The 13,099-nt window shown below is 37.3% G+C and overlaps 1 protein-coding gene across 2 annotated transcripts in view; it reads left to right on the top strand.

Annotated features, from left to right (window-relative positions):
• Positions 1 to 13,099, top strand: part of LOC127575314 (protein downstream neighbor of Son-like) — a 30,668-nt gene that overhangs the window by 14,270 nt on the left and 3,299 nt on the right. For both annotated transcript variants that reach the window (XM_052025103.1, XM_052025104.1), the window contains exons 3-7: positions 3,100 to 3,291; positions 8,132 to 8,310; positions 9,088 to 9,266; positions 9,676 to 9,781; positions 12,615 to 12,734. In XM_052025103.1, coding sequence (XP_051881063.1) covers positions 3,100 to 3,291; positions 8,132 to 8,310; positions 9,088 to 9,266; positions 9,676 to 9,781; positions 12,615 to 12,734 — 776 coding nt within the window. The remainder of the gene's footprint in view (positions 1 to 3,099; positions 3,292 to 8,131; positions 8,311 to 9,087; positions 9,267 to 9,675; positions 9,782 to 12,614; positions 12,735 to 13,099) is intronic.

Raw genomic sequence — 13,099 nt, forward strand, 5'->3', positions numbered from 1 at the left:
TCATAACTTCTTGTCTTGTGTTTGGCCTTCAAAGTTTGAGTTTTGGGTGATTTACTGTCAAAAGAAATCATGAAACAAATGGTCAGGAAGTCACCAAAATAGCAAACACCAGGAAGAAGAATGATCTGATATGAGTGTTAATAAGCATGAAACATGATAATGGGAGGATAGAGAGAAATCCCAAGTCAAATGGTAACATGGGTTCATTTTGTAAGGAGCAATAGTGAAACTGTAATATCAGATCATTGCCATGGAGGTAGGGGTTGGAATGTGATATATTAAGATCAGATATAGCAAAAAAAATTGATAAATTATAGGAGAAATAGCTCAGAATCAACATCAACAGAACCAATGCTGCAAAATCAGTGTCAAAGCTTTCAAGGACCACACAAGAGCAGCTCTTCTCAGACAGTGCCTCAGACAACATGTCAACTTTTAGCCTACAAAAGCCTCGAAGTGTCCATAGCTTATAGGCTGCCTTGAATTTTGCCATAACTAGCACCCATAAAGAGACTTTGGGCTTCTTTTCCAAGAAGAACCATGAGAATGATCGGAAGATCGAAGTGCTAATTCACAGCTAATGTAAGGCTTTCCTGGATCAAAAACTCCATTGTTCCTCAAGGGAGAAGAAGCAATTCTACAAATGCTTGAAGTCTGAGTTCCAGCAGAAGACCCAGAGCCTAAAGAACAGATGGATGCAGAGAGCATAGGAGGCTGAGTAACTTGCTGACAGCCACGACAAGAATGGTTTCTTCAGTGCCGTCAAGGCTATCTATGGCCCAGACGTCCAAGAGAGCTCCCTTGGAGAGAGCCAAGAACAGAGGTGAAGTCCTCAGGGGCAAAGACATGGTTATTGCCAGTTGCAAGAAATACAGTGAAAACTCGTCAACCAAGACTTTGTCCTTGACTTGAGTATGCTTGGCTCTGTCTCAGGGCAAACTAGGGCCAGCCTTGTTGTCACTGCTGATCAACAAGACCATATCCCAACTAAAAGAAAATGTCAATTACCAAAAATCTGTGAGGCTTTCTGCTGTCAAGTCAGAAATTCGTGTAAATCCTTCTGTCACCATCACTGCAAACCTACTAGTTATGATGAATTACTTCTGGATTTGAAGAGCAATGCTTCAATTATAATGCATGTAAATTTGAACCTGTTGCTTTTGGTGTATGCTCTGCACACAAACACATGAAGCTCTTGAATTTCACCCAAATGAAATGCCTGATCCCTAATGGCTGGTATGGCAAAAAGCAGCAGTACTGTATGTGCCTGATTAGCAGTCCCTAACTGGATTATTTCATTGTCACAGCATATACTCCTGGACTAATCATTCTACTGCTAAGAAGATAAACAACCTGCTGACAGGTGTAGACAATGCAGACTGGTTGGGAATAATGCATATTGTTCTCCAGGTTGCCCCTCCTTGTAAATACATTTTCAGTTTTCCTGTGGGAGACTGTACAGATATTGTTTGGGATTTCCCAATTTGGTGTGGCTCAGATCAAGAGCCAAATAGAATGCTGAGATTGAACCTTTGCCTCACTCATTGAATGTTGAGCTTTTTAATTATTTTTGGACATCCTATAATGCACGATAGTCTTGGTACAATTTGTTCTACCCTATAAAACCAAGATAACTAAATCCTTTGCTGTACATCGCAATCATTGGTGTATTTTCATTTTTATGCTATTCCTTTGCTGGAAGTGCTGTTTCTCTTCCTGCTTCCATATTTTTAGATCATTTGTGTTTCAAGTATGATAATCTGGTGTGTATCTACATTTGTAATGGTGACTGTGCTTCAATTAAATCACTGGTTGTAAAGCATTTAGGAATTTTGTAAAAATGTAATGTAGGATTATATAACCAAATATTCTATTCCCTGGAATGCTAAGCAGGAGGCCATTCAGCCCACTCTGCATAGAACAATCAACCGATCCCAAAACTAATCTTTCTCTGTAATCTTCTCCTTTTCAATTTCCTTTCAGAAATCGACTCTGCATCCATCAACTTTTCAAATATTCCAGATCATGGTAACTCTTTATTTAAAAAATAGTTTCACCTCATCTCCTCTCTGCTTTATCATTATTTCCTTTTTATCTTAAAGCTGTTCACCATCTTACCAACCGCTCTACCAGCAGAACGTTTTATGTTTACTCTGCTGAAACTATTGATAATTTTATCTGCCTCTATTAAATATTTAAACTTCTCTTCTCTAAGGAGAATGATTCCATCTTCTCTTGCATCCTCAGAAAACAAGCCTCTTGTCAGTAAATCTTCTCTGTAGCTTGTCTTGGTATCCTTCCTCGCAATTGGACGCATTCCATCTGGGTCTTGTGGAATTTAGTATAGGTTCCTTGCTCTTGCCTCTCTAAAGCAAAATAGCAATTAAGATATTCATTTGGTCTCTCTAATGCACCTTGGAACACTATTTCTATGCTAAAGTTGACGTATAAATCCTAGTTATTGTGGAAAAGGTAACTAGAGTAAAGCACTTCGGTATATAGGTGTTCAAGTTTGATGTTATTGTCAAAGGATCACTCCCACATGTGCACACATGGGAGGTGTCTATAGTATGTGCACTGTGTATATATGTCTATTGTTATGGAGTTGTACTCAATTCTAAAGAAATTTCCATAATTCAGTCATCACGTCTGACCAGTCCCTATCTAAAATTGACTTTGCATGAGGAGTGGGTGGGATGGAATTCTGTTTCCTTCATTTGGTTGCTCTTGTTAAAGGTACAGTGCTGTTCAGCAGTGAAATCCCAACCTAGGGTCTTGAGAAACCCTCTAGCTCGTAAATGTGAATCCACTTTTCAACTAGTCTAGCTGAAGTTAACATCAGAAGATGATGAACATCAACCTATTGATTCCTTTACTCGTTATTAGAAGTGTGCAGGGTATTATTTTCAGAATCACTTGAATAGATATAAATATATAGTTCTATTCAAATGTGAATCTGACTACCATCAGAAACTGCCTGCATGTAAAAGCTTGCCCAGGAATAAATTAGCAGTGCGTTAAATGTCTGTACTATATGTCTATGCCTTTTGTTGATTGGATAAATTCAAGCTTTAAACTTTTTTAAAAATTTACTCTTAGGCATCTGGTGAATGTAGTGAAGACCAGCCCAGTGTTTACTCAGACTGCTATACTGACTGGAGTATAAAGACTAGGATCCTCATTACCTCACCTACTCCTTTATCCTGGGCAAAAGCATGTAACAAATTGTTACCAGATGTGGGATCCATTAATGGAACTACAATAAAACCTGATGAAGTTCACATTAAACAGGTGAGATGATTCTTTTTAATGGGTTATTCATTACAGGTGGCATCAAGGTAACCTATTCACTTTGTTCCTAAGCTATTTTGCTGTTAAGAATTGCAATATGAACATAATGCAAATGGTAGCAATAACCAGAATCCTTTCTTTTCCTACTTTTTAAATTGCCTTCTACCTCAAATACACAAAAAAATCCTTCCACATATGAATTCTGCAGAAAAAAAGATGTTTAAACAGCCTACTTTGGTGAAGCATTATAATTACAGTTATCAGCATGTTCAACTTCAAATCAAGAAACCATGCGCTTGGGCTTTCCCCTTCTTTCATCTGAGAGACAAATGGTGTGTGCTTTTCACTGACCACTTAGGTGCAGTTACTAAACTTTGCAACTTGGTTGGGACAGAAAGAACCTGAAGGCTTATAACAAAACACTGTGCTACATTTTCGCTTCACTTAGACAAAGTTTTCTTGTTGAAGGTTGCCTTGATTCAGTTTATCCACAAGACTTAAAAGCTTTTCTCTTCACTTTTCCATCATAGTTTTCATTCATTAAGAACATATTCTTTTAACATCCATTTGTACTGCTATACATAACCATGGATCTTTCTCGCATGTCTTTTTGTATATTGAACAAGTTGTCAAGAAAAAAAGTTGTATTTTTCTTTTATTAAAAAAAGTCATTAAAATCAGATGAAATCTTCTGCTGGTGGAGGAAGACGGTAGGTGTCCTTGCCCTGTAAAAGCTCATTGAACTCTAGTTGTACAACTTTCCTATGCGTAAGTACATTTTACTCCTTATGCAGCTGGGTGGGTTCTGACTTTCTGCTTTCAGAAGGGTTTGCCCTGTCCCTCTGACAGGATGGATCTTCTCGAGGTGGCTGCACACTATACAGTCAGAAGGAAATGGCTGTGGGGTTTCTCAACTTTAACTCCAACCCAATGAAATCCCACTGCATTGGACTAAACACAGGCAAGAAATGCAAAAGCCAAGTCTAAAATGTTTGCAACCTTCTTCAGAACAGAAATCTAATTAGTTACATAAATACTTCAGCTACAAGACCCAATTTAAGGCTGGGTATTATATGGAAAGTGGCCCGTCTCTTGATTCCCAAAAGCCTTTCATCTATCTTCAGTGCAATAGTCAGGTGGGTGATGGAATTAAACTCGTGGACAGATTAATGGATGGATCTACAGGTGCTCCTGCCAAGTGGGCTCCCCAGGACAAAGCTCTGATTAGATTGGGTTCTTTGTAAATAAATATGACATGTATGTAACAAATTATTTAATTTTCCAGAGCTTTTAACAGGTGATAAGTTGCAGACGAGAATGATGGTCAAAATATTTCTTGAAGAAAATATCAACATTTTTGTTTGTATGAGCGCTATTTAATGAGCACATATTTGACAAAAAAAATTACATCCCAAAAAGGAAATCAGTTGTCCAGAATAACCTAACCAACAAATACTTATTCCCGTTATAAGGAAAGTATACACATAACCTGACGCAAAGGTAAAGAAAGAGCACTACAAGGATAAAGAAGGAGCACTTTGTTTTGATCTCTTGAATTTGAAATATTTGCTAATCACAAAACTTTGAAACTACCAGTCATTCAGAAACTACCAATTGCAAATCATTTGGACCACCAGGATCACATTTTAAAACTGTGACTGTGGGGGGAGGGGAGGAATTAACTGTGTTGGATTTCCATTCAATAAAATTAAGTAAAACTATTGTGTTCTGAAAGGAAATTGTTCTGTTTGATTATATACGTTGCTGCTGCCTCAAAGCTAAAGCAGCCAACGTTTTGATCCTGGCCTTGGGGGCAGTCTGTGTGGAGTTTGCACATTCTCCCTATGTCTTCTTGGGTTCTCCTTGGGTGCTTCGGTTTCTGGTTGATAGGTTAACTGGCTCTTTATATTGCCCTTGGTGCAGGTGGGTGGTGGGAGAATTGTGAGAGTGCAAGAATGCTGATGGAATGAAGATGATGTGAGAGGAAAATTGGGATTGGTGCAGATGGGGTGTTTGATGGTTGGCATGGAAGTAATTCTGCTGCAATACCTTGTGGCTGACGTTCAAACTTTCACCTTTAGAAATAAAAACTGCCTTCTAAGGTGTAATTGAAATACTATCTGTTAATAGCACTATTTAATATGTTGATAGAAATACACTTTAAAAACATTGCACAACTCATTGCCCTTTAAAGAGAGACTTGCATTTCTCTGATACCTTTCATGACCCCAATGTCCCAAAGCACTTAGCTGTCAATAAAATTATTTTGCATCCTCTGCTGTACTTGGGGAGACAGTGTGACATATTTGCATATGATGTTCCATATATGGGAAAATGATGATAACCAATTTTTTTTTGTAAGAGGTTGATTGAGGGATTTTAATATTTTCAAGAACACCCCACATTACTCTGAAGCCCTTCTGCAGCTCAAACTCTGTACTCCACTAGAATCTAGAATATCAGTTTGGATTTTGTGCTCAAGTCACTGGAGTGAGACTCAAACCCACTTACTGAGATGAGAATTAATATTCTGAGCAACGACTGACATTTTAAAAGTCTACTAGTATGCTTGCTTGTGATGGTTTCCATTTATCACTTTGAATTGCTCTGAAAGTGACAGACTTCTTAGCCAGCAGTATTTCATCAAATTTTAAGTAGCTCAGAATACATTTCCCAGGGAGAAAAAAAAGAGCAGAATTTATTATTTTTTTAATGTGGCTCATTGAAACTTTTTACAAATTAATGCCAGCTTTGAGTTGATTTAGCATAAAAAATGGCCAGATGTGGTTTTTTGTTTGGGTCCTTAAAATGGCAGAAATACCATCACTTGGAATTCTGCAATATGTTGCTATCAATCCGTCATTGGACAATGAAATATCAGAAAAGAAAGACAGTAACACTTACCAGAAACACCAGAGGAAGGTTATTGATTGGTTCCTTGAATTTATAATAAAATTGAGTGTTTAAACACTGTGTACTTCACTAATATTAGGTATCAACATTTTTGTACCTGCAGATATATCGTTTCTGTATTATTGTTTCTCCATGGGAAGGATTTTTGTATGATATATATATATTAAAAACATTTCCTTGAAATTAAGTCCAGGTCCCAAGAAATGTGCATTAAACATAAACCTAAATAGACTGTTACTGATCAAACACCATTTCAGATCTTATTAATAAAACCACTTGCTATACTTGCTAAAGTAACATCATTCATCTGGAGAATTGCAACTGATTTTTTTTTAATAGAACCCAGAGGTTAAGGGAGTGTGTTCTTGGGGATGTTATCTTATTTGACAGATATAAAGATTGATGTGCAGAGGGGAGAGGATCAGCCCACCAGCTTATTTTCCTGTCCATTTGTGGAAAAAGGGCAAGACTTCCATATTTATAATTTAGTCAGTTAGCATAGCTTGCTGAAAGAACAGGAATCGTCACAGTTTACTGTAAGGCTGATGTCAATCAAGATTCTGTAATCCTTATTTTATTTCATTGCTGAAGTAGATTGAAAAAGCAATCTGATTTCAACTCCCAATTAGAGTTGTGCAGTTGACATCCTTGTGGAATGAGACCTGGGATATTTTAGTCCAAGGCCTTGTCCTCTTAGACCCTGTGAGATTCCTGTATGGCCAAAATGGGAAGCATTATCTGGCTGCCATGAATAGGAGTTTAATGGGAGGTGGCCTCTTCCAGAGAAACTAAACAATTACCCCTGGCACTAAACTCAGTCTGTGGGTGGTCTCAAGTGGACAAATAATCTTCAAAATTTCCACATGGAGCATGGAGAAGCAACTGTGCCTGTAGGCCAATAGAAGTCTTAAAATTAACTCTTTCTAAGAAAGGTTATTATATTTATTATATTCTGATTTCTAAAATAATAATTCCACTCAATTTATTTTATTTAAAGTGAGAATATGAACAAGGTACATAATTACACCTCAAGATCTAATCCTTCTTGCTCCTCTATTTTATTTCCTATAGTTCTTCTATAGCTGCAGTATTTTGTGCAATGGCAAACCTGCACAGACACACTTCACTATTTTGGCTCAATGTGAACCTTTCGATACATCCTAACATCTGATTTCTTTAATTCAACATTTAATAGCAGTGAATAAATCTAAATTTGTCATTTCAAGCCCCCTAGATCTCTCATTTTCCACGCATATTTTTTTCAATTTAAGTAAAAGTCAAAACATGGATTTTTTTGCCCCACATGAACCTCTTTGAATTATACTTAAGTGAATCACTTGATGGCTTTTGTTGGAAGTGTCACTCTGGCGAAGCTGGCTTAAAAAATACACTTTTGATATGAGATCTCTGTGGATTATACATTCTCTCCTGACCAGAAAGGTTGGCGCAGACTGAGGAATGAAATGGAGCTTACATGTTGGAGATTTTATCAGATCTCACTGGTAGGGAGATGCACCAAAAGTTAATGTTCATGGAAAATGACAATAGTATATAAAAATGTGAATGATTTTCAGCCTAGTTTTTTCTGCTTTTGCAGGAACAAATGTTAATGATAATTCAATTTGCACTGTAAAGGAAAATATTCTGTGCCCATGCAGCAAGCCAGTGTGTAAAGTTTCACTGATGGTTGTCTTGAAAAGGAGGGAAATTGCCTTGGTTGCTCACTGCATTGCACCATCTCTGTAAAGTTTGATGAAGTGGTCATTTTTAATTGTGTTTTCTCATGTTACAAATCTGGCACAATGAATGGAGACTGTCCTGGCATATTTAGCTTAGACTAGTCTATTATTATCCATAGCAGATCTCTATGCTTTGTGCACAAGTTACCTATTTGTCTTATTTTTAACTTGTTTGTTTACTAATTCAGGAACCTGATGATAGCCCAACCATATCGTGTGCCTTTCAGCAGAGTATGGGATACTGGATGTACCCAAGGCTCCCCTGGCTGCAGCTTTTTCCAAGAATAGGAGTTAACAGTGTATCAGTTGATGATGCCTTACAGTGGAATCCAGATTACAAGATACAGAGTATTCTAATGAAAGACTGGTAAGTCGATAATAACCAGTCAAAAAAAAACATGCAGAGAAAAAACATCAAACACTTGAGCCCTAATATTTATTGTGAGAAAATAATTAAAGAACTTGCTGTTTGTTCTGTCATGTTTGGTTTTAGAAATTTGTTCTTTTTCTTGTGGAATAGTGAAACAATTTTGAACAAAAATTAAATTAAAAGTTACATGACTTCTGCCATGCAGATTTCTGACCAAAAATTTCTCTTCTGAAATTCAGTTCCCTTGACTTCAATGAAACCAAATTTAATAGGGTTCAACCTTCATAAGATGCTATCTGTCTAAGAGACCAGTTCCTGCCTTGGTGTTTAGTGCATTTTTTTTAAGCAGTGGGAGATTCGTACTGAAATTAGCATTAGTGTTGAGCTTTGCTAGGGCAGTAAAGGCTTATACTTCAAAATCATTGCGGTATACTGTGATGAAATAACTTCTATATGGGGGATAAAAGTAGGACAGGCCTTCAGAATAATGCACTGTATCAACACATATAAAAGTGATGGACATGCGGTAGCACAGTGGTTCATCCAACCAGCTGTACATAGCCACCATCTTGTGTCACTTAAAAAAGTCTAGTGATCGTAATGACAATAATGCTTATACAGAATTTGGTCTGTGAATATAGGAAATTTTTACAATAGATATATCTTTTAAGCTATTCACAATATCAGTATTTTTGATCAAAGGAATACATATCTTTACCTTTTAATAAACTTGTTTTAGGTTTTTGTACATTGAAATCTGTAATTCTATTTTAGGTTGTCGACCTCGAGCTCACTCTTTGACCTTCTTCAGTCTGGTCATTGCCCTTTCTTTTACATCTGTACATACCAATTTACAGTGCTCTTCAGGACTGCTTGGGAATCCAGGAGGGAATCAATTACTGCCTTGTTGTATCCAGCAAGTGTGGAAGTTTTGGAAGCAATGAGATTGTCAGGTAAGGACTACTTGTTCATAATCCATTTTTAATCAAATGCAGTAGCAATGAAATAAACAGTGCTGGAGATTTGAGTAAAATTGTAATAAATTTTGATGTGCTAAATTTTTTAAAAGGTCTTTACTCATGAATATTGATCATATGTGCTTGCTAACGATTCCACTGCTTTTACGATTTAACCTTTCACATTATTGCTGCCCGTGATCAAAACTATTAAAAATATCTGTAAATAAGTAAAAAGTGATTTAACAAAAGCTACTAATTCACAAATGATACATCTTTGGGACAAGTATTATTATAATTGACTATATAATAATATTTTTAAAATTTTGTAGCTCAGGGGAGATCATTAGGTTTCTGGGGGAAAAGTCATTCAATATGATTTCCCTGTTGATTTCATATTTTGTAGAAGTTGTCTTTTCAACGTATTTGGTGGAACACTCTCAGGAAAGTGGTCACATGAACGTTTCTTTACGAGATGGGCATGGATTAGTGCATCTTAAACCAGCTTTCATGTGAGTAGCACCGTATAAATTTATGATTTCTTTGTTGTTGAACACTATTTTGATATCTTGCTACTGTCCTTTTAAATTTTCAGTGTGCATTGGATTTATTTTTGTTCCTCATTATAACTGCCCAATATTATCAAATTGCAGAGTGCACTGCATGTTTACCTTAACCCCTTTATCCTGAGATGAGATTGTGCACAGTATCTCTTTTCCATTCCCATGAAATGAAGCAAAATTAGATAATCCTGTCCAGTGATTGAATCACGAAATGAAATGTTTGAGCAATGGTTGCAAATTGAATCTGATTTCATACTTGACATCTTGGTTGCCATTGGTATGTCGTATATGTCTTGATAACTAGATCTTACTAGGTTTTGCTGGCAGCAGCTATTTGACAGAGCTGAATCTGTCAGTTCACTCTACTGCTGCACTCCTCATGACGTCCAATGAAAGTGCATGGTCTTGCTGTGATTGACTTGCCACTCATTTCTTGATCATAAAAGACAAAACACAGGCATCATGTCAAATTTGGCTTGATGTTAGGAGACAGGGTGTTGTAGAAGGTTGTTTTTCAGACTGGAGGCCTGTGACCAGCAGTATGCTGCAGGGATTGGTGCTGGATCCATTGTTGTTCGTCGTTTATATTAACGATTTGGATGAGAATGTAAATGGTATGGTTAGCAAGTTTGCTGATAACACTACAATTGGTGGTATAGTGGACAGTGAAGAAGGTTATCTAAGACTACAATGGGATCTTGATCAACTGACCCAGTGGGCCGAGGAATGGCAAATGGAGGTTAATTCGGTGAAATGTGAGGTGTTGCATTTTGGTAGGACAAACCAAAGCAGAACTTGTTTCGTAAATTGGAGGGTCCTGGAGAGTAGTGTAGAACAGAGGGACCTGGGGTGCAGGTACATAATTCTTTGAAAGTAGCAACACAAGTTGACAGTGGTGAGGAAGGCATTTGGCACTCTTGCCTTCATCAGTCAGGATATTGAGTGCAGGAGTTGGGAAGTCGTGTTACAGCTGTACAAGACGTTGGTAATGCCACATTTGGAGTACTGCATACAGTTCTGGTTCTCCTACTATAAAAAGGTTGTTAATAAACTTTCTGGAAAGGAAAGCAAAAAAGATTTACGAGGATGTTACCAGGACTGGTGGGTTTGATTTATTAGGAGAGGCTGGATGGGCTAGGACTTTCCTCCCTTGAGTGTTGGAGGCTGAGTGGTGACCTTCTAGAGGTTTATAAAGTCATGAGGGGCATAGATGAGGTGAATAGCCAGTCTTTTCCCCTGGGTAGAGGAGTTCAAAGCTAGAGGGTATAGATTTAAATTGAGAGGGGAAAGATTTAAAAGGGACTTGAGTGGCAACTTTTTCACACAGATGGTAGTGCATAGGTGGAATGAACCGCTAGAGGAAGTGGTAGGGACAAGTTCAATTGTAACATTTAAAAGACATTTGGACAAGTACATGGATGGTTGACGTTTAGAGGGATATGGATCAAATGCAGACAAATAGGACTAGCTTAGTTAGCCAACTTGGTCGGCATGGAGAAATTGGGCCAAAGATCTTTGACTTAATGACTAAAGGTATCACACCTGATCTGAACATTGTGTGTAGGCTTAATTTGTCATTGGTTACAATAAAAGTGCAGAATAAGATGTCAACTTTATTTGTTTATTCATACAAATGCATGGTGCTGATTCACATAAAGCTAATTCTAGGTCAGGGTTGCAGTTTTAAGAAATAGTGTAACTCTGGTGTAGGGTGGTAGACAGTTGGCAATGCAGCGAGTTGCATATTTAATTGCTGTACTTTTACCCTTTTGTTCTATTCTTCTGGAGCACTAAGTCCTCTTCAGAGAGTGAAGTTATGTTGTAGGTGTCAAATGTGCATGAGACTTGGAAATTCATTTGAGATGCATATTTGAAGGATGATTCTGGGCTCTTGGATACAGAATGGGTAGATATTCAAAGAATAGCAGGGAATCTAACTAGGAAATTTGTACATTTTTTTATCTGAAATAATGTTGGCTGTTTACAGGGGAAATTGATCAGGTTGTGCTCTTGGTATATCTGTGGGCAAACTGTCTAATGCTGCAGATAAACAATGTTGTTAAGTTGAAAGATATTGGGAACTTCGAAATTCAGGATCAGATAACTTGGAAGCAGCCAATGCAATACAAATGTTAGTGAAAAAATAATATGGCTTTGTCGTGGTCTTTCAACAGATTATTATCCCTATGCACGTTTTGTAACTATCCCTGGATATGGTATTTTATAAAATTTATTTCTTGGTTAATATAATTGCTTAAGAGTAAACCTTGTGTGCCTTGATATCTCAAGCAATCAGTTTTTCATCTCGGTGGACTTGTCTTGTGATAGTGAAGCTGTAAATGTAGGTACAGTGACAAAAATGAATGATTGGTTTTCCAAGTTAACACTCTCATTGCAGAACACATTACATGTTCTCACACACAGACTTCACAATTCATTAAAATTAGAAATTGTGTACAAACCCTGATGTTGCAATTTAACACCAACAGCACTTCACAGGTTATGATCATTCTAAGAGCCATGAAGATTTTGAGTATTTGTTCAGTGCAGCATCAATCTATTTACATTGCCAAAACTGTCGGAAGTAGTTAAAAGTTCGGCAGTAGCTGTGTCTTCAAGTGTTTTTTCCCCCATTGCACTCATACAGCTCCAAAGGCTAAAGGCTGATGTTTCAAGTTTAAAAAGCAGCTGACCAGCCTAATTAACGACCATAATTCACTGGCAATCTTCTTTATTAGTCAGATGGACTGCGTGTTAAATATTTTAATTTTCTTATTAACAGAAATAATGAAGGAACTGTTGATCAAACAGTGACTAATACACATTCTCTATGGATTGAAAAGACTTCTGTGACAGAATCTCAGGAAGATTTCCCTATGTCAAATTCGTCAGAATGTTATCTGTATCCTTTTAAATATTTTGTTAGTTTATTTGCTAGCCAGGTGTGCAAAACAAGGCAAACCAAATGGGTTAATCAGTAGTAAACCTTGAGGAGGTTCACATAAGAGTAACGTTGATGCCAGACTTTTAGAAGAAGACACAGTTCTACACAAATATTGCTCAATCCCCAGAATGATATAGAAATTGGAAGTAAACTACAATAAATTGTTTATTAGGTGCAAGATAAGTGCCTGGAATGTAGCTTCCATCAAACTAATTGTGCTTATTCACTTGGTAGCGCGCTGTGTGGACCGTTAAGGCCCTAGATTTGATCCTTCAGTTGTGCTGTGTCAGCTAATTTAGCTGCGGTGATTGGGACTCTACCAC

The sequence above is a fragment of the Pristis pectinata genome, chromosome 10, assembly GCF_009764475.1.
Source record: "Pristis pectinata isolate sPriPec2 chromosome 10, sPriPec2.1.pri, whole genome shotgun sequence".
NCBI lineage: Eukaryota > Metazoa > Chordata > Chondrichthyes > Rhinopristiformes > Pristidae > Pristis > Pristis pectinata.